The sequence below is a fragment of the Myotis nattereri genome (genome assembly GCF_964212035.1).
Source record: "Myotis nattereri genome assembly, chromosome: 10".
In the NCBI taxonomy this organism is placed as follows: Eukaryota; Metazoa; Chordata; class Mammalia; order Chiroptera; family Vespertilionidae; genus Myotis; species Myotis nattereri.
Window position 1 is genome coordinate 72526003 of NC_138085.1, and position 24560 is coordinate 72550562.

The following is a 24560-nucleotide window of genomic DNA, read 5'->3' on the forward strand; positions in this document are numbered from 1 at the left end:
CGCCAGCCCCGTTCGCCAAGCCGACGGCTTGCTTTTGCTCCTTTTGCTCCCCATTCCCCTTCGCTTTATCCGGGGAAGCCAATAAAACCCTACTGCTCTCGTGGTGGGAAGTACATTCATTCAGTCCATGAACCAACGTTTTGTCGGCTATTCGTCCCGACTAGGGCAAGAAAGATACAAACCGCAGAGCTGCCCGAGGTTTGCAAGGAGGCGCGGGATCCAGCTGCCCCGAAACCCCGCGAGGTGGGACTGGCGGGCGGGGCCCAGAGGGGCCCTGGGCACGGCCACGTCCACCGGCCCCGCCCCTGCCCTACCCCCTGCTCACACCTTCACTCTTTTCCGGGGCTGCAAAGCCAGCCCACAATCCTTTGCCCACCAGGAGCTCTGGGGGTTTAAAAACAAGGAACCTTGAAAACGAAAACCCAACTCTTGTGTGTGAATTCTTGCTGGGTCGTCAGGTGGGGTGGGTGTGCGGGAAGACCTGACCTCCATTTCCAGCTCTGTGGCCAGCTGCCTGTGCAACCTGGTGATGATTTCAAGCCCCGCACCGGTCCGACATTTTTTGGGTTCTCGTGAGCTGTGCTTTTAAATCCGAGGTCTGATGCCGCTGAGCACAACACCTCTTTGCGCCCACCCACAAAGCAGGATGGTAACATCTTGATTTTAACTTGGCTCTGTTGCTGCAATTGGTGCGGTTGTGCCTCCGAGCGTTAGCTTGGGGTGTTTAGCACTCTCTTTGGGGGCGAGGGCCGGGGAGGGAAGACTGGGAAGCAGAACATATTTATGTTGTTATTTTTTTTTGGGGGGGGGGCGAAAGTCACATAGCACAATAAATAACTTTAAAGTATGAACACTTCAGCGGCATTTAATGCATTCACAATGTTGTGCAAATTACCGCCTCTCTCTAGTTTCAAAACTTTTTGTTTAATCACCAGCAGGCTTGGAAGAACACCTCCTACCCTTTTAAGCAATTACTCCCAACCACCATCCCCTGGCAACCACGAATCTGCTTTCTGACTGTATGGACTTGCCCATTCTGGAGATTTCATGGGGAAAAAAATCACAGAACATGGGACTTTTTGTGTCTCATTTCTTTCACTTATGTTTTTGAGACTCATCCAGGTTGTAGCCGGTATTAGTACTTGCTCCCTTTTTATGGTGAACACTCTTCCCTTGTATGGATATACCACTTTATGTCTGTCCATCCATCTGTTGTGTTTTTGTTTTCCATTCCTGTTTTGATGGACTATTTCCACCTTTTGGCTTTTTATGAATAATGGTTTTATAAACATTCACGAAGAAATTTGTGTGAATATATGCTTTCATTTCTCTTGGTTATGTACCCAAGAGTGGAATTCTGGGTTTTATGGTAACTATATGTTTAACTCTTTGAAGAATTGTCAGACTGTTCCCATAGTGTCTGAACCACTTCACATTCCCACCAGCAATGTAGGAGGATTTCAATTTCTCCACATCCTTGTCAGCACTTATTTTCTGTGCTTTTTATTATAGGCAATATTTCAATAAATTAAGCACAATTAATTATAAACATTTTCTCGTATCATTATAGATTCTTTGGAATAATTTGAGAAGCCCTTTGGTTTTACCACAATTTATTTAAATATTCATCTTATTGCCAGACACAGTTTATATCCAAATTTTTATTAATACTGCTACAATAAATGTTCTGAAATATAAATCTTTGTCCATGTTTCGGCTTTTTTATTCTCAAGAATGTATATACTTGTTAACATCTTTTATTATTTTTACAGTTTGGAGCCTCACATGATTTTGATAAATAATTCTTTCAGAATTATGCAAAAAGCCAGAATATATTTTTAGGAGTGTAATTACTTGGTAAAACAGTATGAAAGTTTTAAACCTTTTGATCAATAGTATCAAATTACTTCCCAGAAACATTATACCACTTTCTACCATAGCATTTACTGAGTATATTATCATTAAAAAACAATTCATCAATGTTATATACAAAAGTAAAGTGATCTTATTTTAAATTTGCACTTTTTAACCAATGAAATGACTTTTTTCAAGTTTATGATTCATTTGCATTTATTTTATGAATTGTCTTTTGTCCATATTTTTATTGTGTTTAGTGCTTTCTTGATTTGTGTTCTTTACATTAGGATGTGTGTATATGCTCAGTAAGGAAATGGAGGCCTTGATCAACACAGCAACTCGACCTGACAGACAAGGACATTCCACCCAACAGCATCAGAACACATTCTTCTCAAGCACACACGAACATTCTCCAGGATAGCTCGCCTTAGGCAAGTCTCAACAAATTTAAAAAGATTGAAATAATACAAAGTACGATGAATGTAAACTACAAACTTTGGATGACAGTGATGTGTCGTAGGTTCACTGGCGTTGACAGTGGGTGAGACTGTGCAAGTGTACGGGCAAGGGCTATGTCTTTTTTGGCTCAACTTTAATGAGACTGTAAAACTGCTCTAAAAATAAAGTCCATTAAAAATTTAATAACTGGTATGCTAACACAGTAAAAAAATTACACCAAGGCATATCCAAAAATGTGTCTGAATTCAATTATTTTATTCATAGGCAGAATATCCAATATTCAATAAATATTCACTCATACCCTGAACAATGGAAGCTCCCCTGTCCCCTCAAATTTCTTCTGCCTCAAGTGTGGGGCAATGAAAAATACCCAGTAAAATGGAATATCACATGGGGCAAAGCAAAGTCCTTTATCCCCTCAAGCACTTTTGGGAGCAGAACCATGAAGAAAAATTTTAAAAAAGTTAGATCACTTGAAGTGTTCACTTAAGTTCAAACTCATTTAGGAGCTAAGGCAGCATTAAAATGCTGAGGTCATCCAACCACTGAAATTTCAGTGTAACTGACAACTAGGTCATTCTGGACTAGGGCAGGCAAGGCACGTCCTCTCTGTGGGCAACACTTCCCCTCAAGGGTGGGGGCATTTGAGAATAGGCCAGCAGGTGTGAGACCAGCATTATCTGCCTGGCAAGATCATCTATGCACAGTAAGTCGGGCTGGTCCATCAAGTTGGCCTGCTCTAAAGCTGTAGACTGGGTACAAATCACCAGAGGAATGTGGAAACATAGTTTAAGCTTAGAAAAACGTGTTTCAAACGAGTCTTTTGATCTAACTTGCAGTTCAACACCATTTGTTAATAACTGAAGTTAGTAAGAGATAACCATATTTAAACTGCCCTTCAGCTTTATGGCACGTTATCTATAGAACTCCAGCTGTGTGTGAAAAGTAGTTACCATGCCCAGATGTGACCCTCTGAGGCGTCAGACTCTGTTCTAATAACATCAACAGTCCCTGCCCACCTGTCAGCACCAGTGTGCTCGCTCCACTAGTCCACACTGGTTCAACTCACTGGCTGTTTGGATTAGTTTGTTGACAGTTCTGCAAAAATGAAACATCTGGATATCTGGTTTAGCATTACTGGACAGCAGGTGAAACGCTGGCCTACTCCCTTGACACAGGAAGAATTTTTGGCAATTCCAGTATTGGGTCAACCAACTACATCTATCAAAGCCAATTCAGGTGTTAGTGTGGACACCTCAGCTAACCTAAGCTGAAGGGAAATGTTGCACCCCAGGATTATGTCAGAAATGAAAGGAACCCGGTATAGTACACACATTAGAAGCCAGTGAAGCACTTGGAAGTAGCATCCTTGCAGTTGCTGGATTGCAAGAACTCAGCCCAGCAGCCTTGGCTGGACTCGAGGACATTGCAGGGTAGTGTCATCACTTTGTCCTTTGCTGTTGCCAGTGTAGGATCATACCAGCCCCTTCTACTTGCCACGAATACAGGCCAGTTCCAAAGCTTCACTATTCCTAAGAATTGAATCCATTTGTTTCTGATTGGTGAGGAAGAATTGAGGAAATAGGACGTTTTGGGACCCTTAGGTAGTCCAGTCCAGCAGTCCTAGACCATTGCTCTTTGCCAGGCAGGTTTCCAATTTCTGTGAAAAAATGGCCATGGCTGCCTGCCACTAGGAGAGCTGGGTTCTGCCCCACGTGGGCTATTTAACTCCCAAGAGGTAACATTCTAACAAGGGAACAAAAATGTGAGTGGGCAGTGCCCCTCTGGTACTGCTGGTTTAGAAACATCCAAGAAACTCAAGGTGAGAACTAAAACCCCGTGAGAACTAAAACCTGTGCAGTTGATAGTCTCAAGTCAAAAATTAAGAGACTGGTGATAAACCCTTGATCCTGCCTCTTAGAGTTCTAAATCTTTCACTCGCTGCCTTAGAAAACAAACCGATTAATAAGGTCCTGGCAAGGAAGAAGACACCTGATTGCTGGCCAAGAATTCCCCCAGGAGACTCTTCCCTGCATTTCCACGCATAAATCACGTAAGCCGTCAAGGCAAATCACAAGTGGGACATGAATCACAGTGACAGTGAGACAAGGGGAGCAGAAAGAGGTCCAGAACCCTCCACAGGCCCAAGTTTAGGATGGGTGTGGGCTTCCTTAACCAGAAGTGCAATTGCTGCCAGGAGCTATGGCCCTTAGGTGGGCAGGGGACCAAGGGGAATGTACAGGCGCCTATATTTATCCTGTCCACAGCTATGGGAATTCCTGTAAGAGGAGGCAGAGAGGGAAGCTAGAAATCAAAGCTGTGTCCTTTATTCCACCTGTAGGCATATCCAGGAGCCATATACTGAAGCCTGTCTCAACCGGCTGCTGGAAGGTTCCCCGTGCCGAGGCACACAACTAACTGGACTCTGCTCCCCCGACAGATGGAGGGGCAGGCGACAGCGAGAAGCTGGACTTGGAGGTGGAGGCCCTCCACATCCCCAGCACTGAAGGGGAATGGTGAGGAGAAAGGATCGCGATGGAGAGGGCAGAGAGGGGCCTGGAAGGACCTACGCTGGGCATTTTGAGGTGCAGGCTGTGGGTAGAAGTAAAGCCGCTCTTCCCCACGGTGGTGCCATAGTCTTCTGGAAGTCCCTTTCCTTTTCCTGCTGTGGTTGAAGTATGGGAACAGAAATCATTCATCGAAGAATGCAGAAGCCACTCACTGGAGACCCACCTTTGGGGATGAGGTGTTTGGGGCTTCAGGAGTGAGATGGAAGGCAGGAGATGAGAGAGGAGGCTAGAGAGGCTACCAGCCCAGGGCAGATGCTGGGAGCTATGTGCGATAGGGCCAGAGAAGTGTTCAGTGGAATCGTGGAGGAGGCTGAGATACCGCTGGGCTCAGCCATCACCAAACATTGGGGAAGAGACAACTGGCCTAGAGTACAGAACTCAGGCACCAAGTAAAAAAGACCCCATGCAGAACTGCCTCCAGCAGTCTCAGGTGGCCCGTCTCAGACAGAGACTAGTGGCCAAGGAGGCAGGGCCTATTGCTGGGATATCATAGCAAGCGCCCAGTCCAAGAAAGCCACTGTGATGTCCTGTAGGCAGAGCCAGATCCAGTGGGCAGCCTCACTGAGCTGTGTCTTCACGCAGTCCCAGGTCACCGGACCTCTGGGAGGAAAGCAGAACATTGGTGGGGCTTGGGAGGTAGTGATGTGCAGTTGTGTCAAGCCACAAGGCTGCAACTCAGACCCACAACCATGTCCCAGTGGCCAAGGGATGAGCAAGGGGCAGGGCAGAGAGCCTGAACAGAGAAGCCTTGTCCCTGGAAAAAGGGCGTGGGGGCCACTGGGTTCCTGCTGGAGCCCTGGCCGAGGGTCTCACCTGCACACCTGGTGGCAGTGCTGCTGGGCCTGGGCCAGGGCCTCAAGCAGCAGGTGCCACACTGGCAACAGCACGCTGTGGTATAGCAGCAGGAGCAGCTCCCTCAGAGAATGGAGCAGCTGGTTCAGGACATCAGGGAGCTGGATCAGGAGCACGGAGAATGAATGGGGTTAGGATGCTCCCGGAATGCATCCTGGCCCCAAGGACCCAGTCCATGTGGGGCTGCACCTTCCCAAGAACTCAGCTGCTGGGGAGACCAGCCCGTCTCTGGCTTACCCTCTGGGAGAGGCTGGCGAGGCTGTCACCGAAACAGACAAGGTGGGAGGCACAGTGGGCAGAAAGGAAGCTGACTGTGGCATTAACGTGGGTCCAGGCGAGCTGCAAGCTGGGCCCCACCACAGTCAGCAGGTGAGCGCCCCAGGCTGGCAGCGTCTCCTCTAGCCAGCTGCAGATGACAGGAGAGAGCAGGGCTGAGTTTCCTCAGGCAGCTTAGCTCTCCAGAGCTGGGGAAGGGAAGCCTTGGGAAAGGAAAACCACACTTGCTTCCCACTGACTGTCAATGCCATCACCACCCTGAACACCAATCCATCTCTCCCCCCTCTCCCTGCGAGGTGCTCACCTGTAGCCTTGCAGGCTGTAGGAGTAGATCTTGGCACATGCTTTTTGGCCAGCAGGCAAGAAACCAGATGATTGAAGCAACCGGCCAGAAAGGGAGTCTGAGTAAAGGGGGTCTCTGTGAGCTGGGAGGTGGGGGGCGGGGGTGGGGGCAGGGAGTGGGCAGACACTACAGGCTCCTGAGGAGGCCCAGTGAGGGATGGGGTCGACCTTCGTGTATTCATAGGGCTTCTACTGACCAGCTGTGACCTTATACGAACTGATAAATCTTTCTAAGCTTCAATTTACTCAAAAATCAAAAAGGAGATAACACCTACTTAAAGGAGACCATGAACACGCAAGCCCTTCTACTCTGCAAAGCACTGGCCCAGTCTGAAGTGGTAATGTCACAGTTGTGGGCACAAAAATCTGTCTGAAAAGTGTCTGTTTTGCAGCATCAGGGCAGAGCTGTGTGCTGGGACGGGGTGCTACAGCTAGCTCTATGACCCACCCCATGCTACCTGCCTTGCCCACCAATCCCTGCTTACCCTGGAAGGAGCTGTGTGACCGGAAGTCGTGGCACAGGACACCTATGGCAAAGATCAGCACCAACAGGAGTAGCCGTGTCCAGGGCAGCCGGAACCCCCGAGCCTGCTGCAACAGCCCCTAGGAGGAAAGGGGGCAGGAGCTGTGGTCAGAAGGGAGATGGGGCTGGTCTTGCCTCCTAAGGCAGACCTCAAGCCAGACCTTCCAGGGAGAGGGCCAAGCCCTCCCCAACCCGAGGTAGTGGGGGCTCCAGGGACAGGTGGGGCAGGAATGTGATACAGGCCCAACCAGGGTGTGCCGAGACAGATGCAGAACAGTGTGTGGGTTGGGGAGGACTGGGTGCTGACACCTTGCAGGCTTTGTCACAGGTGACGACATCCTGGTTATTACAGCTGCCTTTCCTTAGCAGCTCCTGGTTGGTAAGCTTGAAGGATTCAATGGTTTCTTGCAAAGACTTCTGTGCCTGTAGGATAAGAAACATCTGGGTTGAGAGCATAAGCTTTGGCCGTGAGGGAACCCTCCACCATGCTTCATTTTCCAGGCCAAATGTACTAGCAGAGCACCTTCTCGGGAAGGGGGACAGTGGCTGGGGGTACGAACCCAGAACCCAGACGAGGCTCAGCCTGCCATGTCCTTCCAGCTCCTCACCTTCTTGGGAATCCGCTCCCAGGACCTGAGCAAATGCTCCAGCAGCAGGCTATGGGGAAAACACAACCCCTTCCAATCAGGGAGCCCACTTGGCCCTTCCCATCCTCCATTAGGCCCCTGCTGCCTTTGGCTGAAGACTGCACCCCCACCAGCACAGGAACTGCTTCCCAAGAGCCACAGGCAATGTTCCCACTCAACTTGGAGGCATGAGCCCCAACAACAGTAACAAACGTTCCCCCTCTGCTTCTAGGACAGGGACAGGCTGGGAGGCACGAACTAAGGCTCTTCTGTGTGGGTGGGAGGTAGGTGACACCCCCCCCCCCCCACCTGCCTGGATTGTGACAGGTGCTTGGGGTATAGCTGCCTCCAGACACTGGCACTGAGGGGGTCCACCGTCAGGCATTCGGTCAGGCTGCTCAGGAGCTGCACAGGAGACAGGAAAGAGGGAGAGACCGCTGGGCCACGGGCTGGTGGAGGGGAGAGCTGAGAAGTAACCCCCTTCCCTAAGTGAGACCATGCAGGCAACACATCCACCCTAAAGGGTGGACAAATCGTGCCAGACCCCAGAAATCTCAGAGGCTGTAAAGGGGGAGGCTGGGGTCCTGAGCTAGACCTTGACCTCAAAGGTCACTCCTCTGCGAGGGGGAAGACTTCAGAGACCAGCCAGACCTGAACGTGCTGCCCTCCCAGCTCTGTTCTGAGGGTAGAACATGACAGAGTGGGGCAGGAGGCTGTCAGGAGTGAGCTAAGGGACTTCAGGAAACGGGTCTGTGAAGAAGGGCCTTGGTCGGCAGACAGGGACCCCTGCAGCTGACCCCTGGAAGGGAAAAAGCAGCCTCCCACCATTTCCTCACCTCTTTCCTCATCTTAGGAGGGCAGTCAGGGGTGGCTCTGGACAGGAAGGAGGGGAAGTAGGTATGCAGGGTGGCTTCCGGCTTGGCCCCAAATGCCAGCACCTTCAATCGGGGGTAGATCTGACACAGCTGCTCCTGCAGGCTAGGGTGGGGGTGGGGGGGAGAGCCAGGCACAGGCTCTAAAGGGAGCTGTGCATTGTGTCCCTTTTGCCTGCCCCCGAGTCCACACCCTGCCCGAGGATGGGAATCTCAGAACCTTGTAATCTGCTGGAAAATCTGCTGCAAGTCACAGATCCTCTCCCCAGGAAAATGCCCACATGCCAGTCACACTCAAGGGTCCATAAAATTTCAGGGCGTTTACTGATCCCTTGAACTTGCAGGTTGAGAATCTTAGATTTAGGGTGGCTGACGAAGGGACAGGAATATATTGCCTGCTTCTGACCCCCTGCTGGGATCCGCCACAGCAGTTATGTCCCAGGGTGGCCCTACCTGGGTGTCAGGGAGTTGTTGGGCATATAGGCAAAGTCCAAAAGTGGGAAGAGGTCCTTGGGGCCAATCATGCCAAAGCCCTTGGTGAGGTTGGGGTGCATCCTGTGGGAGGAAGAAAGGCTTGTTGGGGACCACCACCTAGGCTGTGATCCCAGCTAAGACCAACAGCTAGGAAAAAGGGCATAGACTCTACCCCACCCTTGATGGTTCCCTCCCCTTCCTTCTTCACCATCACATTCTGAGCTGGGAGGAGCTGGTCCTGGTCTCTATGGAGACCAGGATCCCAGCATCTCATTTTACTAAAATAGCCACTTGGAGACTCCTGGGCCCTCCCCCTCCCATCTCCCCTTTACTCACAGGAGCAGCCTATCCAGGTATGCAATGGCGAAGGGGGACAAGGACTTAATGCCCAGCACAGGCAGCATGATCCCCAGCCACACTGTGGAGACAAAGGCCAGGGAGGAAGCCTCAGGCTCAGACCCACTGGGACATTAGAGAAGTTTCCTGGTTCCAAGCCCACCCCCATTCCCCACTGCCCTGTTACCTTTCAGTCCCTCGGTGAGGTTGGCAAAACCTGCTTGGCCCAGGGCCCACATGATGGTCAGACACTTTGCTGGTCGATTCTGGTGGGACCTCAGCAGTTCCAAGAACTGAGGAGCCAAGTAAGAGAGGCAGGCTGGGGTAAGACAAAGCATCCAAAGCACCCCCAAAACGAGGCAGGAAGAGCTGCCAACTGGGCCAGTGAGGCACCGTGGTAGTGTGGTGCAGTGACTCAGAGCGTGGGCTCTGGCACCAGACTCTGGCCTTCACCCATACTTGCCACTTACTGGTTGACAGACTCTAGGAAAGTTACTGAGCCCCTCTGTGGCTCAATTTCTCATCTATAAAATGAGAATAACAGCAGCACTTGCCTCGTGTGTATGTGTGTGTGTATGTATATATATATCAGACACACAGTAAGTGCTAATAGTGTCAGCTACCATGACTGGTCTTACAGGGTCTTCTGCTAGCCCTCGACTGGATCCAACAGGGTAGATTCTGCCCGACCGCCCCAGTCCTAGCCTCCTGGTGTTCCTACCGCCGTCCTGAGCTCACCTTGCCCAGGTTCGTGGTGGCGATCTTGGGCTTGTCTTGCAGAATGGCCTGGATACAGATACGGTAGCCATGGAGCGACTCCCCTGGAGAGACACATGCTCTTAGACCCACACAGAGGAACAGACACCCAACACCTGAAGTCTCCCTACTGGCAGCTGTAAGCCCAGAGCTCAGGCCAACAAGTCCTAACTTCCTCCTCCCTTTCCCCAAGGGTCAGGATTAGCATGTTTCTCTACTGGAAACAACCCAGCCATTTTTGAAGCCAGAAAAAAGGAAACAGGCCCCCAAGATGGGGCTGGCTCCCCCTCACGGCCCCTCACCTGGTGTCTTGTCCAGCTCTTGCAGCATGGTGAACAGACAGTGGTCAAAAAAGAGCTCCAGGGACCCCGCCGCCTTGGCCAGCAGCCCTCGGATGATCCCACGCAGCTCGCGGCTCACCAGGCTATAGGGGTAATCTGGGCGACAGGCCTCCATGTGAGCGCTGGGACCAGAGGCCTCTGCCAGCTGTGCTCCGAGGCCGGTGAGCGGAGCCGAGGTCCACACGGAGGCTGGCACCCTCCCTACCCCAATAAGGCCCAGAAACGTTCAGAGCATGATGGTTTGAGAACAGCTCCACCCATGGAAATCAGGGCGGTGGGGAGCACTGGGGTCTGTTACTAAGCAATGGGCTTACGCACAGCCATTTCAGGATTTTCTTGAACTTGTCTGAGCTTGAGGGAGCCGAGAGAACTAACCGTGAGTGTGCTGGCTTAGTGTGGGCTCACTGAGAGGGGCTTGGAGCTTGTAGTTCAGATAGCTGGCCAGGTCCTTCAGCCACACGGACGGGTTCCCAGAGAACACGCTCTGGCTCTTGTCCAGTTCCTTCTGCAGAGCTGCCACGTCCAGCTGCCAGGGACACAGGCCCCACACGGTCAGTTGCGGGAGGAGGAACAAAGGGTTTCTGCTTTTCAACACAAGGATGTGGAGTGCCACAATTTTGCTGCGTCCAGAAGAGTTTAGGAAAACTGGAACCGCTGACCCCCCCAGGACCAGTACTCCTAGGCCCTTCACATGTTCAAGGGGAAAAAACAAAAGGCAAGAAGCTCCCAGGGCCCTGACGGGTTTGGCTCAGTGGCTAGAGCGTCGGCCTGCGGACTGAAGGGTTCCAGGTTCGATTCCAGTTAAGGGCATGTACCTTGGTTGCGGGCACATCCCCAGTGGGAGGTGTGCAGGAGGCAGCTGATTGATGTTTCTCTCTCATTGATGTTTCTAACTCTCTATCCCTCTTTCTTCCTCTCTGTAAAAAATCAATAAAATATATCTTTAAAAAAAAAAAGAAGAAGCAGCAGCTCCCAGGGGCGAGGAAACAAAAGCAGTTTCTCTAACCTTCCCTCGCGTCTCTGGGCTTCCAGGCTCCCTTCTCACTAATCCATGTTTCCCTCCGAGCTTTTCATGTCCTTCTTATCCTGAGAGCAGTAATTTTATCTACAACCTAAATCCCCTTTGCTATGCAACCTAACACATTGGCAGGTTCTGGGAATTATGTGGGCATCTTTGGGGGAGGCATTATTCCGCCTACCACACCTACTTTAATTGATGGGGTTTCCGTCCTTCTCCGAATGCCTCCTCTCGGCCAACAGCGTCCCATCAGCTATCAGCTGCCCGTCCTCCTCCCCCCTTTTCGTCTCCTCCACACTCAGGTCCTCCTTCTTCCCCCACCCACAGGCGAGGGGCACTCACGGCTCTCAGTGCCTCCTCCAGGCTGCGGAAGCGGCCCTGCTTCTGGTTCTGGTTGGTGAGGGTCGCCACCTTCTTAGTCTGCTTTTTGTTGGAGGGTTTCTTTGGCTCCACAGCGGGGGGTGGAACCTGCTCCTTATTCTGCTTCTTCATGATTTTCTCAAAGCCCCGCTCATAAAGGGTGCTCGTCGTCTGGATGGGAGCTGAGGTGGTGGCAGGCAGAGAAAGAGGGGCCACCCTCGGGTCAGGAGGACCCCACGGGAATAGGGGTCCCTTCTCCCACCTGGCACCTGATTCACCTCCAGGGAGGAGCTGCCGCAAAGCCCCTCCCTGCTGTCCTGCTAAGGGAGCAGGCCAGGGAGCCTTCCCTCTGCGCCTTGCAGCCACCACAGCGGGCTCCTGAGCCTTCCGCAGAGATGAGGCGTCTGCTACTAAATCGGAGGATGCGGGAGCTAGTGGAGGGCTCGGGGGCAGAGGGCTGGCTCCTTGGGTGAGAGATTAGGAGTCTGGGAGGTCAGGATTTGCACATCTTGGTTCTACCCCAGCTCCTCTGGGTTCAGATGTGACAACTCGCTAATCAACAAGTGGCAAGCGTTCTCCACGCCTCTGGAGAGTAAGGCTTGGCGGGTGTCTAGCGTGCGGTGGGCATGGCTCCGCGGCGGGGCCCCCTGCGCGCCCTCCCCTCACCCGCCCGCTGGTCCCTGAGGAGGGGGCACCTTATATCATGAGGAGCATGCCTCCTCCCCGCTCTCGGACACCCGCCCGGAGAGGCCAGGCTGGGCCGGCAACAGCTGCTCGGTGTGTGCGGGGAGCCCGGCGTGCAGACCCGAATCCCTGTCCCTCTGACAGGTGACTCTGGGCATCTCACTCCACTGGGCCTCTGCGCATCTGCGAGGCCAGGGCAGCAACCTCCCTCACGCTGGCTGCCATGTGATGTGTGAGGCTCAAGAGGCAAGGCCAGGGTCGCGCTCGCTGAACCCGAGGCGCCGATCGGCAGGACGGCTCGCGCCTGGAGGAGCCCGGGGAGGTCAGCTGCTCGGTAGCCCCGGGAGCGGCCAGCTCGGGTCCGGGCGGCGGCGGGCCGGGTGGGTACTCACGGGTCAGGTCGTATTTCCACACGCCGTTCGCCTCCCCGAGGGTCCGGCGGTCCGCTCCGCCGCCTCGCCCGCCGCCGCCGCCGCTGGCCCCCGGCCGCCGGCCCTTCTTCACCACCTCCCAGCGCCCCGCACCCGCCGTGATCGCCGCCATGGCTCCCACCCTCCCGCCGCGGTCGGCCACCTCCCCGGGCTTTCCGGCTGGAGTGCACGCGCCGCGCTCTGCCACGTCTCTTTGCAGAGCCTCGCGGCGCGTGACGCCGCCCCAAGGCAGCCTGGGACTTGTAGTCTTTCGGTTTTGCGCAGCCTGGGACTTGTAGTCTTTCGGTTTTGCCAGGTTATCGCTAGCGAGAGGTGGGGGTGGGGGTGGGGGCGGGCGTCTGGGCTCCTTCGCCGCAACCAACTTCCAAAGGTGTTGAGACGGAGGCTGTTACGCTTAGGGAACTGTCATGGAGCATCTACTGTGTGAGGGTCGCTGCATCCGGTGACTTGCTAATTCAGCTGATGCGGTTTTTCTTTCTCCTAGTGCTAGGAGGATGGCATGGAAACAGTTCTCTTCCCCTCCAGGAGAGTTTGTAGATTAAACGCTTCCTTCGCTCTAGGAAAGTGTTCGTGTTCTGTTGCTGGTGATTAAACTTTGAGTTTAATGGGCTGTAAAAATCTATTGTGCAGGGACAGGGAAGAGGATGGAGCCCGAGCGAAGAGGCGCTTTTTGGAGGGTGGAGAGTGGAGAGTTCTTTGCATGGAGGCAGAGAAGAGTCTGGGGCTCTGGGACAGCCAGGGCTGGGTTTCCTCTTGCAGACTATGGAAAAGAAGCGGCTCTGGCTCTGGCTGCGGTCAGTCCCAAGTCCCAGACGTGGCAGGGAAGTGATCAAAAGCCGCAGACCTGCCCTGGCTGGTTTGGCTCTGTGGCTAGAGCATCGGCCTGTGGACTGAAGGGTCCCAGGTTCAATTCCTGTCAAGGGCACATGCCTGGGTTGCGGGCTCCATCCCCAGTAGGGGATGTGCAGGAGGCAGCCGATCAATGATTCTCTCATCATTGGTGTTTCTATCTCTCTCTCCCTTCCTCTCTAAAAATCAATACAAATAAATTAAAACAAAACAAAACAAAACCTGAGGAACCACTCCAACAGGTGACTGCTCAGACATTCACTATCCCTGGAGGGCCTCCTGCCTTGCTTGTAATATAATGTGAGACCACAAAGCTTGAAGCTTCCCAGCAGGGGAGGACGAGGGAAGGTGGGAAGGTGAAGTGAAAGTCATTTATCACAATTAAGGAAACGTGCTATTTTGTATACATTCCTACATGTGAGGATGAGATTCATACCTCGATAACCCAGGATTCTCTCATTTTTAGGTCAACTGATTAGCAACTTAATTTTATCTACAACCGTAATTCCCCTTTGCTATGCAACCTAGCAGGTTCTGGGAATTATGTGGACATCTTTGGGGGTAGGCATTATTCTGCCTACCACACCTACTTTATCAGCAGGGTGAGGTCTGGGCCTGAAGATGAACACTGGACAACGCAGAACAACCACTGTATCCTTTTATTGTATCTACTTGGGATACTATAAAGGAGGAAAGGCATTTTAAAATGAGGCAAGGGATTAAAAAATCACAAAGATCCATAAAAGCAGCCCAGCCTCAATGGCTCAGTGGTTGAGTGTTGACCTATGAACCAGGAGGTCACGGTTCCATTCCTGGTCAGGGCACATGCCTGGGGTGCGGGCTTGATCCCCCAGTGTGGGCATGCAGGAAGCAGCCAATCAAGGTTCTTTCTCATCATTGATGTTTCTCTCTCCCTCTCCCTCTCCCTTCTTCTCTGAAATCAATAAAAATATAGTTTTAAAAAAGGATCAATAAAAGCAGGCAACGAACTTGTTCGAGGAGAAAGAGAGAGCGATAAAATAAAGCCAGAAGTGTCTGTATGTGGGGTGGGAGTCAAAAGGAGGAGGAGAAGTGAATGAGGAATGAGCAGGCAAGAGTTGCTTATCTTAGGCTTCTGTCTGGAGCCATTAGAGAATGGGGGTCCTCTGGAAGAAGGGTCATGGAGCAGGGCCGCAGCAGCAGCAGCCCCAACTGTAGCTCGGTCATTCTCAGGATGGTGAAGAGACAGCTACTGGGACTAGCCTGAACCAGAGGAACATTCTGGGGGCAACACCTCTCTGGTCTTTGGGGATGAGTCCTCAACCATGAGCCTGGAGGTGTGAATTCTGGTCCAGGCTTTTACCACCCTGAGTAAGGCATGCCCCAGGTGGGCCTTGGTCCCTTCATCAGTAAATGAAGGCGCTGGCCTGCATGACAGCACGGCTTCATTTGAATGGCCTGGTAGCGCTTGTTGGACATCCAGGACATTGGTTAGTTCGGCCCTTTGCTGGGACCCACACCAGGCAGGCAGGGCTGTGTGGATGATGTGAAAGCTTCCTGAGCGTGGTTCCCATGAGACCTTGTTCTGTAGAAGGAGCCTCAGGGGCACTGCTGTCCTCTGGACTTCAGTGCTCAGAGATGCTTACTCTTTGTAACCCACTCAGCTTTCTCTGCCTGATGAGCCCTGTTCCCGGCTGGATCACTGTTCTGGGGGGTGTGAGCCTTGACAAAGGTGGGGGACAACATGAAGTCTAACTGGCCCCCTGGCCAGGCCACCCTGTTACCCCCTCCCCCATGTCCCCACCTGCCCCTTTACTGGGCTGCCTATCCTCACCACCATGGCTCCAAACCTTGTTCTTCCTCAGGGACTGGGAGTAGGCAAGTCTGTCTTAGAGCCCTGGCATCAGTGTTGGGAATGGGGGCTGGGTCAGGGCTGGGCTCAGAGGCCAAGTGCCAGCGATGGTGTGCAGACATGAGGGAAGGCCACCTGGTGCTGTGCGCAGGGCCATGGCTCTGGGAGGGGAGTGCTCAGGAAGAACAAAGCTTTGAGACCCAGGCTGTAGCTCAGTTGAGGGAGACATGGCATGGACTTTTACCACACAAGTTTATTTAAATAAAAGTGAACACATACACAGGCTGGGTGGCCCAAGGAGGCAGGGGTGGGGAGGTGGGGGGATGGGAGGCAGACGTACAGGAGGGTCAGGGCAGAGTCTGTGTGGTATGAATGGGCTGCAGAGGGAGTGGCTGGGGGCCTCGGGGCAGTGTTGGGCTTTGGGGCTGGGGGAAAGGGGCCCAGGGTGGGTGAGTCTGGTGCCAGGGGGTCATTTTCATCCCTCGCATGCTCCCCTCCCTCTCCCTGACCACCGAGGCCTAAGGCACCCTCTCCTCAGTCCCCCTCTCCCTCTCCTGACATCAGCCTTCCCCTCAACTACTGGGGAGTCAAAAGACAAAATAAATAAGAATTGTGAGTCCTGCCATGGCCCGGCAATGGGGAAGGGAAGCCAAGCCAGGCACACTGCCCTGGAGCCCGTGCTGTGAGCCCTGGGAAAAGAACAGGTAAAGTGCAAGGAAAATCCAGTAAGTAAAAATATACCAATGACTTTGTCAAATATACAGCTGCTGGCTGTCAGGGGAGCAGGCGGCTGGCGGGGGCGGGTGGCACAGCACCCTGGGAAGTGTTGGCCGAAACAGCATAGAGACAACGGAAATAAATAGGGGTGGGGAATGGGCAGGGGTCCCACCCACTGGCCAGTGCAGGCCTCTGCCTGCCCATCTGCCCCATCCCCTCCAGCCCCCTCGCCTGACTCCCCAATGCTGCGGCACTGACACAAAGCACCCGGCCGACGCTCTAAGGAAAGGATTATAATGTGGGGGTGGGCGTGGGGTAGGGGGCGTGCAGTCAGCCAGGGCTGGAGCCGCCCTCAGTACTCGTCCTGTTCTTCTTGTTGGTGTTCCTCAATCTCGTCGTCCTCAGGGGGTGCAAAGCCTTCCTGGAGGTGGGAAGGGAGAGGACAGGGTGAGCCCGGCAGGCGGGCGGAGGTGTGGATTGTATAGGTAGCTGCGGAGCAAGGTTCCAGTCCTTTCCCTGCTAACGCTCTGTGACCTGGGGCTTGTGACTGCAGCAGCTGCCCTCACCGTCCATGTTCTCCAAAGCTCCTTCGGGTCCTGTCTCTTCCCGTCTTAGGCCAGGCGGGATGGGGGAGGGCCCAGGGGACCGGGGACATTGGCGGGTGCAGGCAGGGCTCACCTCGGTGGCGTAGAGAATGCCAATGATGCCCGCGATGACGGGGCTGTTCTCGCTCTCGTGTTCCTGGCAGATGAGCTCGATGTCTCGGAGTTTGCTGAAGTAGAAGTCACGCTCCTTCTCCAGCCCGTCCACGGTCAGCTTCAGATCCAACAGCTGCGTGGGCGAAGGTGGGGTTCCAGCCCAGGTCCCGCCTCAGGCTCCCCTTCCCACCCTGACACCCGCGGGCCTGGCTGTGGAGGCAGGGTTGTCTCAGCTACCCCCGCCCACCCCACTCACCTGCTGGTTAAGTTCAAGAATTTGGGCATCAGTCTCATGGCCGCCGTTTCGGGCCGATGGGGGATTCTTCCGGAGGATGCAGGGGGGGGCCACGTTGCTCAGCCGGCCGGAGGTCTGCATGTTTTTGGGGCCTGTGGGGGATGTCCTCTGTGGAACTGCGCGGGGGAGGAAATTCGGAGGGGCCATGTGAGCCCAGAGCCCCCGTGGCAGGAGACGGCCTGGTGTGACGAGTGTGCGGCAGGCCCCTGCCCTCCTCTCCTCTCCCACGCGGGGGCTCTACATCCAGGCCTTACGCCACGGCCACACATGACACCAGAGCAGCTGGGCAGCCCTTTGCAAGCCTGGGAGAGCAAGGACTACAGGGAACTGAGGAAGGTGAGGTGTGGGGAGGGAGGAGAGCTGGCGGAGGGAGACATGAGGGAAACGGTTAGGGAACTGGGGAAGTGGGGCTGGGAGGGTTGGCGCCTCTTGTACTGACAGCTGAAGCCCGAGGGAAAGCAGCTGGGGCAGGGTCTCGATCTAGTTCTCCTGGCAGCCCAAAGCCACTCTCCATATGGGTGACCTCCGAGTCTCGGGACTGGAGGACAGAAAAGACACCTGCCCTGCCCCTCCCGGCTGCCTGCCTCAGGACAAGCATGCTGTGGCTCTTGCTCTCTAGCTGGGCAGCTCCCTAGGCAGAGCCGCTGCTTCTAATGCAAAGCAAGCAGGTGAGGGGGCCAGGCCCAGGCGGGGCAGCAGCGCAAACAGGAGGGCTCTGCTATGACGGGTTCAGATGCGGGCTGGGGCCGCTCCGCTCCCCTTCTCTCCCGACCCTCCCGTCCCCCAAAGCCCTATGCTTCTTTCCCTTTTTCTCTAGAACCCCGACAAAGCCTTGTTTCCAGAGGCTCGTCTCTTGAGGACTTAGGACTATGGGCCTGTGGAATGGGGGAAGATATGACCAAGCCTGGCAGAGTCCCGTCCCCGGGCGTCCAGTGGGCAGGGGGCAAGAGGATGGGTAGTGCAGGCACCAGGCCCTTGGCCTGGATGGACCTGGACGGAGGAACCATGCCACGTGCTGCCCCGTCATCTCGAGGCAAACCTGTCAGCTCCTGCTGCAGAGGGAAGGGCCTGGGCCTCCCACTGCCGGCTGCCACCTTGGCTGGTGCCAGTGGCTCTCCTTTTGTGGCCATCTTTGGAGCCCTCTCCTCCCTGCCGTGACTCCCCCTGGTCTAAGGGGGCAGCAGGCGGCGTCATCTGAACTCCGTGATAACAGTCTCCTCTAGGCGGGCAGGGCCGGGCGGGCGAGTGGCCCAGGAGGCACTCCTGGCTGGCCCGGCCCCACACACTCCCTCCCCCAGCATGTTACCTGCTGTGCCAATGAGTTTCTTGGATTTGTTGAAGATCTGATCACCTGGGTTAGGAGGTGGCGCTACGTCCTGGCCCTGCCGCGCCAGCAGAGGGTTGTATTCCTTTCCATCATAGTTTGCGTCAAAGAATTTCTTAAACCACTGAATAAACTCAAAATTATCTTGGAATTTTCCTTTCACTAATTTCTCTACAGGAATTATCTGAAACAGACCACATAAGCAGAGAACTTTAGCCACCTGCATGGAGGGCTGCCTTCCTCTGTGAGGCCCCGCTCTCAGGAGAGCCAGCCCCTGGCTGCAGTGGCTGCCCCTCCCATGGCTCCAGGACACAGGAGAAACTGGGTGGGGGGGGTGCTGTGGTGCTGCTGCCTCCATGTGGGGTGGGGGTTGCTGGAGCCAAGGGCCTGGGGCCATCGAGGCAGGAGGTAAGCAAAAGCCTTTTCTTGGGCCCTAGGGAAGGAAGGAATAGGAGTACCAAGCCTCAATGGGTGGATATGGTCCAGAGAGGAGGAAGGGGCAGGCATGTCATTGGGATGGGATGGGAAGAATGTGGGGTTCCCACTGTGCCTTGAGCTGGGGGACGTTCCCTCGGAGAGCAGGGGGTGGAGAGAGGCGCAGATGGAAGGGCCCTTTGCCCTGTTGGTGGGCCGCCTTCTTCCCAAGGTCACACAGCTCCTCAGGGCCCCGGGAGCACAGGCACCTACTTTGTCAACACCCATCTTCTTAAAAGCGGCTTGCAGCACCTTGAAGTTCTGGATGTACTCGTGCTCTAGCTTGGCCTGGAACTTCACCTTCCTCAGGTGCACGCAGCCAGGGAAGAGCATGTCCATGAACTGGCAGTAGGCTGCCCCTGAGGAGAAGCAGGGCTGACCGAGGGTCCAGGCCGCTCCCCTGCCGAGGCTGCTTGCTTCCCTTTCAGCCAGCCCCTCTGCCGGCCTACTCCCCCAAACCACCCAGCTCCTCATTTCTCTCCTTGTTCTGGGGCGTGGCCAGTCCTACTCGCAGGATAGACGCCACCAGAATCCCCCAGCGTTCCAAGAATAAGAGCAATTACTACTTATTGATGCAATTATGTGCCAGCACCACAGCAAACACTACATTATGTAATCTAACAGTAATCCTAGTGAGATAGGTGATATAACCTCCATTTTACCGATGGGAAACCTGAGGCCTAGAGAGGTGCAGTGATTGCCCAGGGCTGCACGACAAGAAGAGCTGAGGTGTGGACCCAAGTGGCTGGGCTGGCCCTTCTGCTGTCTGTCAGCCCTGGCTTCTCTGCCTATGCCATTGCCCTGCCCCTCCTGCAGCCCTTGCCTGTGCCCCTCCTGCTCTTCCCCATCCGTGGAGGCCCTTCAGCTCCAAACACCGACTAGTTCGGGGCTCTGCAGCTCTCCTCCTAGACCCTGATTACAAGCTACAGTCTCTGCTGTGTCTGTCTTGCCTCCTGCCTCCCCTCCCGCAGGGCCCACTTCCCCCTCCCAGCCTCCTACCTGAACAGAGCTGTTCTATCTTGGTATAGTTGAGGTGCAGGGAGTCATTGACCCAGGCAAGCATATCATGGCGACTCAGATTCTCACTGGTCACGGATGTGGAGTACACATTGACGGCCATACCCCAGCTGCAAAGAACGAAGAGAGGCAAGGTCAGCACCAGGGACCCGGGCTGCTCTTTAGCTGTTAGGGGAGCGGGCGTGGGATGACCCCTGGGGAATGAGAGCTGTCTTCCTCCAGACAGCCTTGCATTTTCCCTCCTGGAGAGGGGACCTCTTCATTCTTTAAACATCTAATGAGCATCTCCTATATGCCAGAGGCGTGTTGAGAACGGGTGCAACAAAGTTAAGATGTGGTCACTCCTTCAAGGAGTTTACAGACAGGCAAATCCCCACACATCAGGGCACATGCAAAGTTCAGGGACGGCACAAAGAGGGAGGGACTGCTTCTGCTTGGCAGGCCAGCAAGGGCTTCCAAGCGGAGACGTGGAGTGGAAGGAGTAGGAATTTTCCAAACATACAAAGGGATGTAGAAGGCACTGCATGAACAAGGGCATGGCTTATTCCAGGGCTCCCAGTGGCTCGGCGGAGCTGGGGAGCAGGCTCGTGTTGAGCATGGCACAGCGTGATTGGCAGGGATCACGAAGGACTTTGTTTATGGAAGGAGGAGTCTGACCTTCTGTTTAGACAATGGGAAGGTGTTTAAGCAGACACTGTCCTGGCCAGATTGTGTTTTAGAAAGCCAGCTAACCTTTGCCTGACCAGATCCCATATTCCTGTGGGGCCTGTGGTGTGTGGCCTGCTGGCTGACCCAGGGGCACCTACATTCTGCTTGTCCAGAACCTTAAGACATGCTGCTGGCCCTGGCTGTTTTTGCTCAGTGGATAGAGCATCAGCCTGTGGACTGAAGGGTCCTGGGTTCAATTCGAGTCAAGGGCATATGCTCCGGTTGCGGGCTTGATCCCAGGTGGGGGCCTGCAGGAGGTAGCCGATCAATGATTCTCTCTCATCACTGACGTTTCTCTCTCTCTCTCTCTCCCTTCCTTTCTGAAATCAATAAAAAAAATATGTATTTTAAAAAAAACATGCTTCTGCTCCTGTATTATCCCCATGGATGTCACCACCAGTCCCCCAGTCACCAGGCTAGATAGCCCACTCCCCCTCATCCTCATATCGAATCAAGTCCTGCAACTCTGCCTTCCCAATGGCCCTGCTCTTCTCCATCTCTCCTGCCACCTTGGGGGTTATTGGACATTCTCTGGCCAAGGCCAGCAGAAGCCTCCTGGAAGGCCTTGCAGCCTCTGGTCTCCCCCAGGGCCCCTTGACACTACTGCAGTCAGAACCTACCTAAACGCAGCCCTGGCCACATCACTCTTAGCTTAAAGCCCTGGCAATCAGCAGTCACAGAGGAGACACCCATTGGCAAAATTTGCCTTGCAGACTTGAACTCTAGAACTCACAGTGCTGGAAACATTTTTGAATTAGTGCCCATTATTTTAAAGTTGGGATGCGTCACACAAACAATTTGGGACTTCTGGCCTCTTCTAGCGATCCTGGGCCCATGCTCCCTGCACAGAACCTATGTTGGAGCTGAGCAGAGCAGGTGGAAGCCCCTCCCCAAATCTCCCCAGCAAAGGCCAAGTGCCAGCTGTTATCGCTGACATGCACTGTGAAGGGAGGAGGGAAATATTTCTTGTAACTAGACTTTATCAGAAATGGAGAAAGAGAAGATAGACTGAAGGACTATGTACTCAGGATTGTGACAGTGCGTAGTTCTGGAGTGAAGAATATTCCTCTGGGCTTAATATGCAAAGTGTCCCTGAAGGAAGAATGCACCCAGCCCTCTTCCCTGTCCAGACCTATTCTGCTGCTTTATCAGGTCTGGTCTGGAACCAAAAGGGAATGACACATAGCCATGCACTCCCGAGGCTTTGCACTGGGAGAGGACCTGAGCTTCTCCTGCAGACTTTCCAATAGGCTGGAGTGAAGCCCAAGTCATGCGTGTGCATGTATATGTGAATAACTATACATGTTATATGTAACTATTCTATTTATTATCTATTATATAGTATCATACATAATAGACCCTACGTTATGTATATAACTATAAAATACACTATCCTATATAATAAAAGCCTAATATGTTAAGTGTTCGGTCGACCGGTCAGCTGTTCAACCAATCAAAACGCAATATGCTAATGATATGCTAAGGCCACTCAACCACTCCCTATGATGTGCACTGACCACCAGGGGGCAGACGCTCTAACCAGTAGGTTAGCTTGCTGCTGGGGTCCAGCAGATCAGGACTGAGGGAGATGAGCCGGACACACCCTGGAGCCCTCCCATGGTCTCTCCCCGGCTGGCCAACCTCCTGTGTCCCTCCCTGGCCCTGACTGTGCACTGGTGGGGTCCCTCAGCCTGGCCTGTGCCCTTTCACAATCCATGACCCCTCGGGGAATGTCGGAGAGCCAGTTTCGGCCCGGTCCGCAGGACAGGACGAGGGACCCCACTGGTGTACAAATTCATGCACTGGGCCTCTAGTATAATATAATACACCATGTAGCATATATAGTATATCATATATATTTATACATATGTATACATATACATATACAGATACATATATTACATATATGTAATTTTAAAAAACACTGCAGGTGATACTGGTGCCCAAGCAGACCAGGGATTAGAACCACAGTCCTCATCTGATACTAGGATCGGTGCCCTTGCCTCCACTCAGGACGGCTTCAGGGTCTTCAAGTGATGCCACCCCTGCCCTGACTGGGTCCATTGTGGCTCAGAAGAATTCCTCGAGGCACCAGGGGTCTCAGGAAGGATTCTCTGTCACACTTGTTCAAAGGTCACCAAGAAAGCAGTTCCCTTACCCCTCATATGACAGGGACGGCCGGATGCCCTCTTAATTTCCCTCTCCAAATCTTACAGATTTGGCCCTGTAAATACAGTACAACTAAATTATGGCCAGCAGGTGGCACCCAGGTCCTGAGCAAAGACTCCTTTAATGTTTCCTCATCCTCCAACCCACCTCTCCCTAGCTTCATTTAGAAAAGGAGGGCCCCTAAATTTGATCTGGTTCCCCACCGAGGAGCCTGTTTGGGTCAAAAGTTGGTAGTGCCAGGGCAGGGGGGGTGATGGAGTGCTTCTTCCTGGGAAGCTCTAAGAAGGGCTGGACCAACTGGAATGGCTTAGGATTGGGTCTGCTCTAAGATTCGGGACTAAACTAACCCAACTTCCCTATTCCCCAAAGTCACATGTTAACTCATCCACAGGTCCAACTTTTTTTTATTTGGGGCTGACTCAGGCCTAGACTCAAACCAGACCAGCTTCTGGGGGCAGAGGTATATAAAGCATTTGCTCAAGCATTTGGCCCTAAGAAGACCAGTCGCCTCCCATTAGAGTAGAGACATAGTCTGAGAAAACTCTAAAGTTAACATACTCCTTGGCAAGGGCTTCCCAGAGAGGGGAGGCTCTGTTCGAGGGCTAAATAGTGGGGTCTTCCAACCCAGTCCCCATGTTTCTACCATATTCTTTGGGACATGGTGACTGCCACAAGAAACAACCCCAATTTGGTTGACATGTCATCCTCTAGGGCCCTTGAAATACGGTTCAGGATTAGACAGAGGACGTGACCTTGGGGAAAGCCTGCTCTGCAGGGTCTGGACTCCTGCTCCCAGGGGTGCAGTCATGGGACAGAAAGGTTGAGGAGGTTTAATCTGGTGATTTTGCTAAATCATTTCCTAAGCTAGGGTCACGATGCATTGACTGACAGAAAGGCTGTGTTAGCTCTCATCAGGAGGGGTGGAGCGGACGGTCATTCTGCCTGAGGCCTTGCAAATGGTCATCTTGACCAAATCTCATCCCACAGCCGGAAGAGTTTTGAGAGATCATCCAGTTCCTTCCCAGACACGTAGGACTGCACATAGATCTAGGTCTTTATATTCCTAAAGCATAACCAAGTCTGCATAATTCTGAAATTTCACATGTAATATTTAAGAACCTTGTCACCAGACCAAATCTAATTTTGGCTTTTTGTTTTTCAGTCTTCAGTGGAAATCTGTCTTCTACAAATATATCTTGAAGATAATTCAGGGCCCCACAGTCTTCTTTAATTCTCTGGTCCCTAGAGGACCCCTCTGACATTCCCAGGCCTCTACCCTCTGCCCAGCGTGACAATGAAAGACAAACCAGGTCTTTCCCTCCTGCAGTGGGTGCTGGGCGTGCTGCCAGCAGGCTCTAGGGCAGCCGTGGGCAAACTATGGCCCACAAGCCGGATCCGGCCCGTTTGAAATGAATAAAACTAAAAAAAAAAAAAAGACTGTACCCTTTTAGGTAATGATGTTTACTTTGAATTTATATTAGTTCACACAAACACTCCATCCATGCTTTTGTTCCGGCCCTCCGGTCCAGTTTAAGAACCCATTGTGGCCCGCGAGTCAGAAAGTTTGCCCACCCCTGCTCTGGAGGATGCTGCTTAAAGAATACTGGGTCTCCAGTCAGACCACTTGAGTTTCAATCCTGGCCCTACCCAGTCCTAGCTGTTTGACACGGGGCCTCGGTTTCCTCATCTATAAAATGGGAA

General features: G+C 53.3%; 2 protein-coding genes across 5 annotated transcripts in view; both read right to left on the minus strand.

The window, feature by feature from the left end:
- Nucleotides 1-2550: 2550 nt before the first annotated feature.
- On the minus strand, nt 2551-11809 carry TMEM214 (transmembrane protein 214). The gene is made up of 16 exons (XM_081100999.1): nt 11645-11809; nt 10660-10810; nt 10246-10380; nt 9926-10008; nt 9375-9480; nt 9188-9269; nt 8831-8932; nt 8342-8483; nt 7819-7910; nt 7488-7536; nt 7189-7302; nt 6842-6959; nt 6319-6415; nt 5976-6144; nt 5700-5839; nt 2551-5486 (listed from the first exon to the last, which is right to left on the minus strand). Exons 1-16 carry the CDS (start codon nt 11792-11794, stop codon nt 5360-5362), a joined length of 1857 nt encoding a protein of 618 aa, XP_080957125.1. The 5' UTR covers nt 11795-11809; the 3' UTR covers nt 2551-5359.
- A 3881-nt stretch (nt 11810-15690) lies between these two features.
- MAPRE3 (microtubule associated protein RP/EB family member 3) overlaps nt 15691-24560 on the minus strand; it is a 40391-nt gene continuing 31521 nt past the window's right edge. For 2 of the 4 annotated variants that reach the window (XM_081101003.1, XM_081101004.1), the window contains 6 exons: nt 19965-20092; nt 19179-19324; nt 18519-18675; nt 17129-17283; nt 16853-17005; nt 15691-16595 (listed from right to left, as the gene is read on the minus strand). In XM_081101003.1, coding sequence (XP_080957129.1) covers nt 16527-16595; nt 16853-17005; nt 17129-17283; nt 18519-18675; nt 19179-19324; nt 19965-20085 — 801 coding nt within the window. In that variant the 5' untranslated portion in view covers nt 20086-20092 and the 3' untranslated portion in view covers nt 15691-16526. Of the gene's footprint in view, nt 16596-16852; nt 17006-17128; nt 17284-18473; nt 18676-19178; nt 19325-19964; nt 20093-24560 lie in introns of all 4 variants that reach the window. The other 2 variants (XM_081101001.1, XM_081101002.1) reach the window with 1 other exon arrangement.

Excerpts from the sequence above, each read along its gene's own strand:
- TMEM214 (XM_081100999.1), bottom strand. The coding sequence starts at position 11,794 with ATGAAGAAGCAGAATAAGGAGCAGGTTCCACCCCCCGCTGTGGAGCCA. Across the intron at positions 8,484-8,830 it reads AACAACTCCCTGACACCCAG|CCTGCAGGAGCAGCTGTGTC; the intron begins GTAGGGCCACCC and ends CCCCCACCCTAG. Across the intron at positions 5,487-5,699 it reads CACTGCCACCAGGTGTGCAG|AGGTCCGGTGACCTGGGACT; the intron begins GTGAGACCCTCG and ends CTTTCCTCCCAG.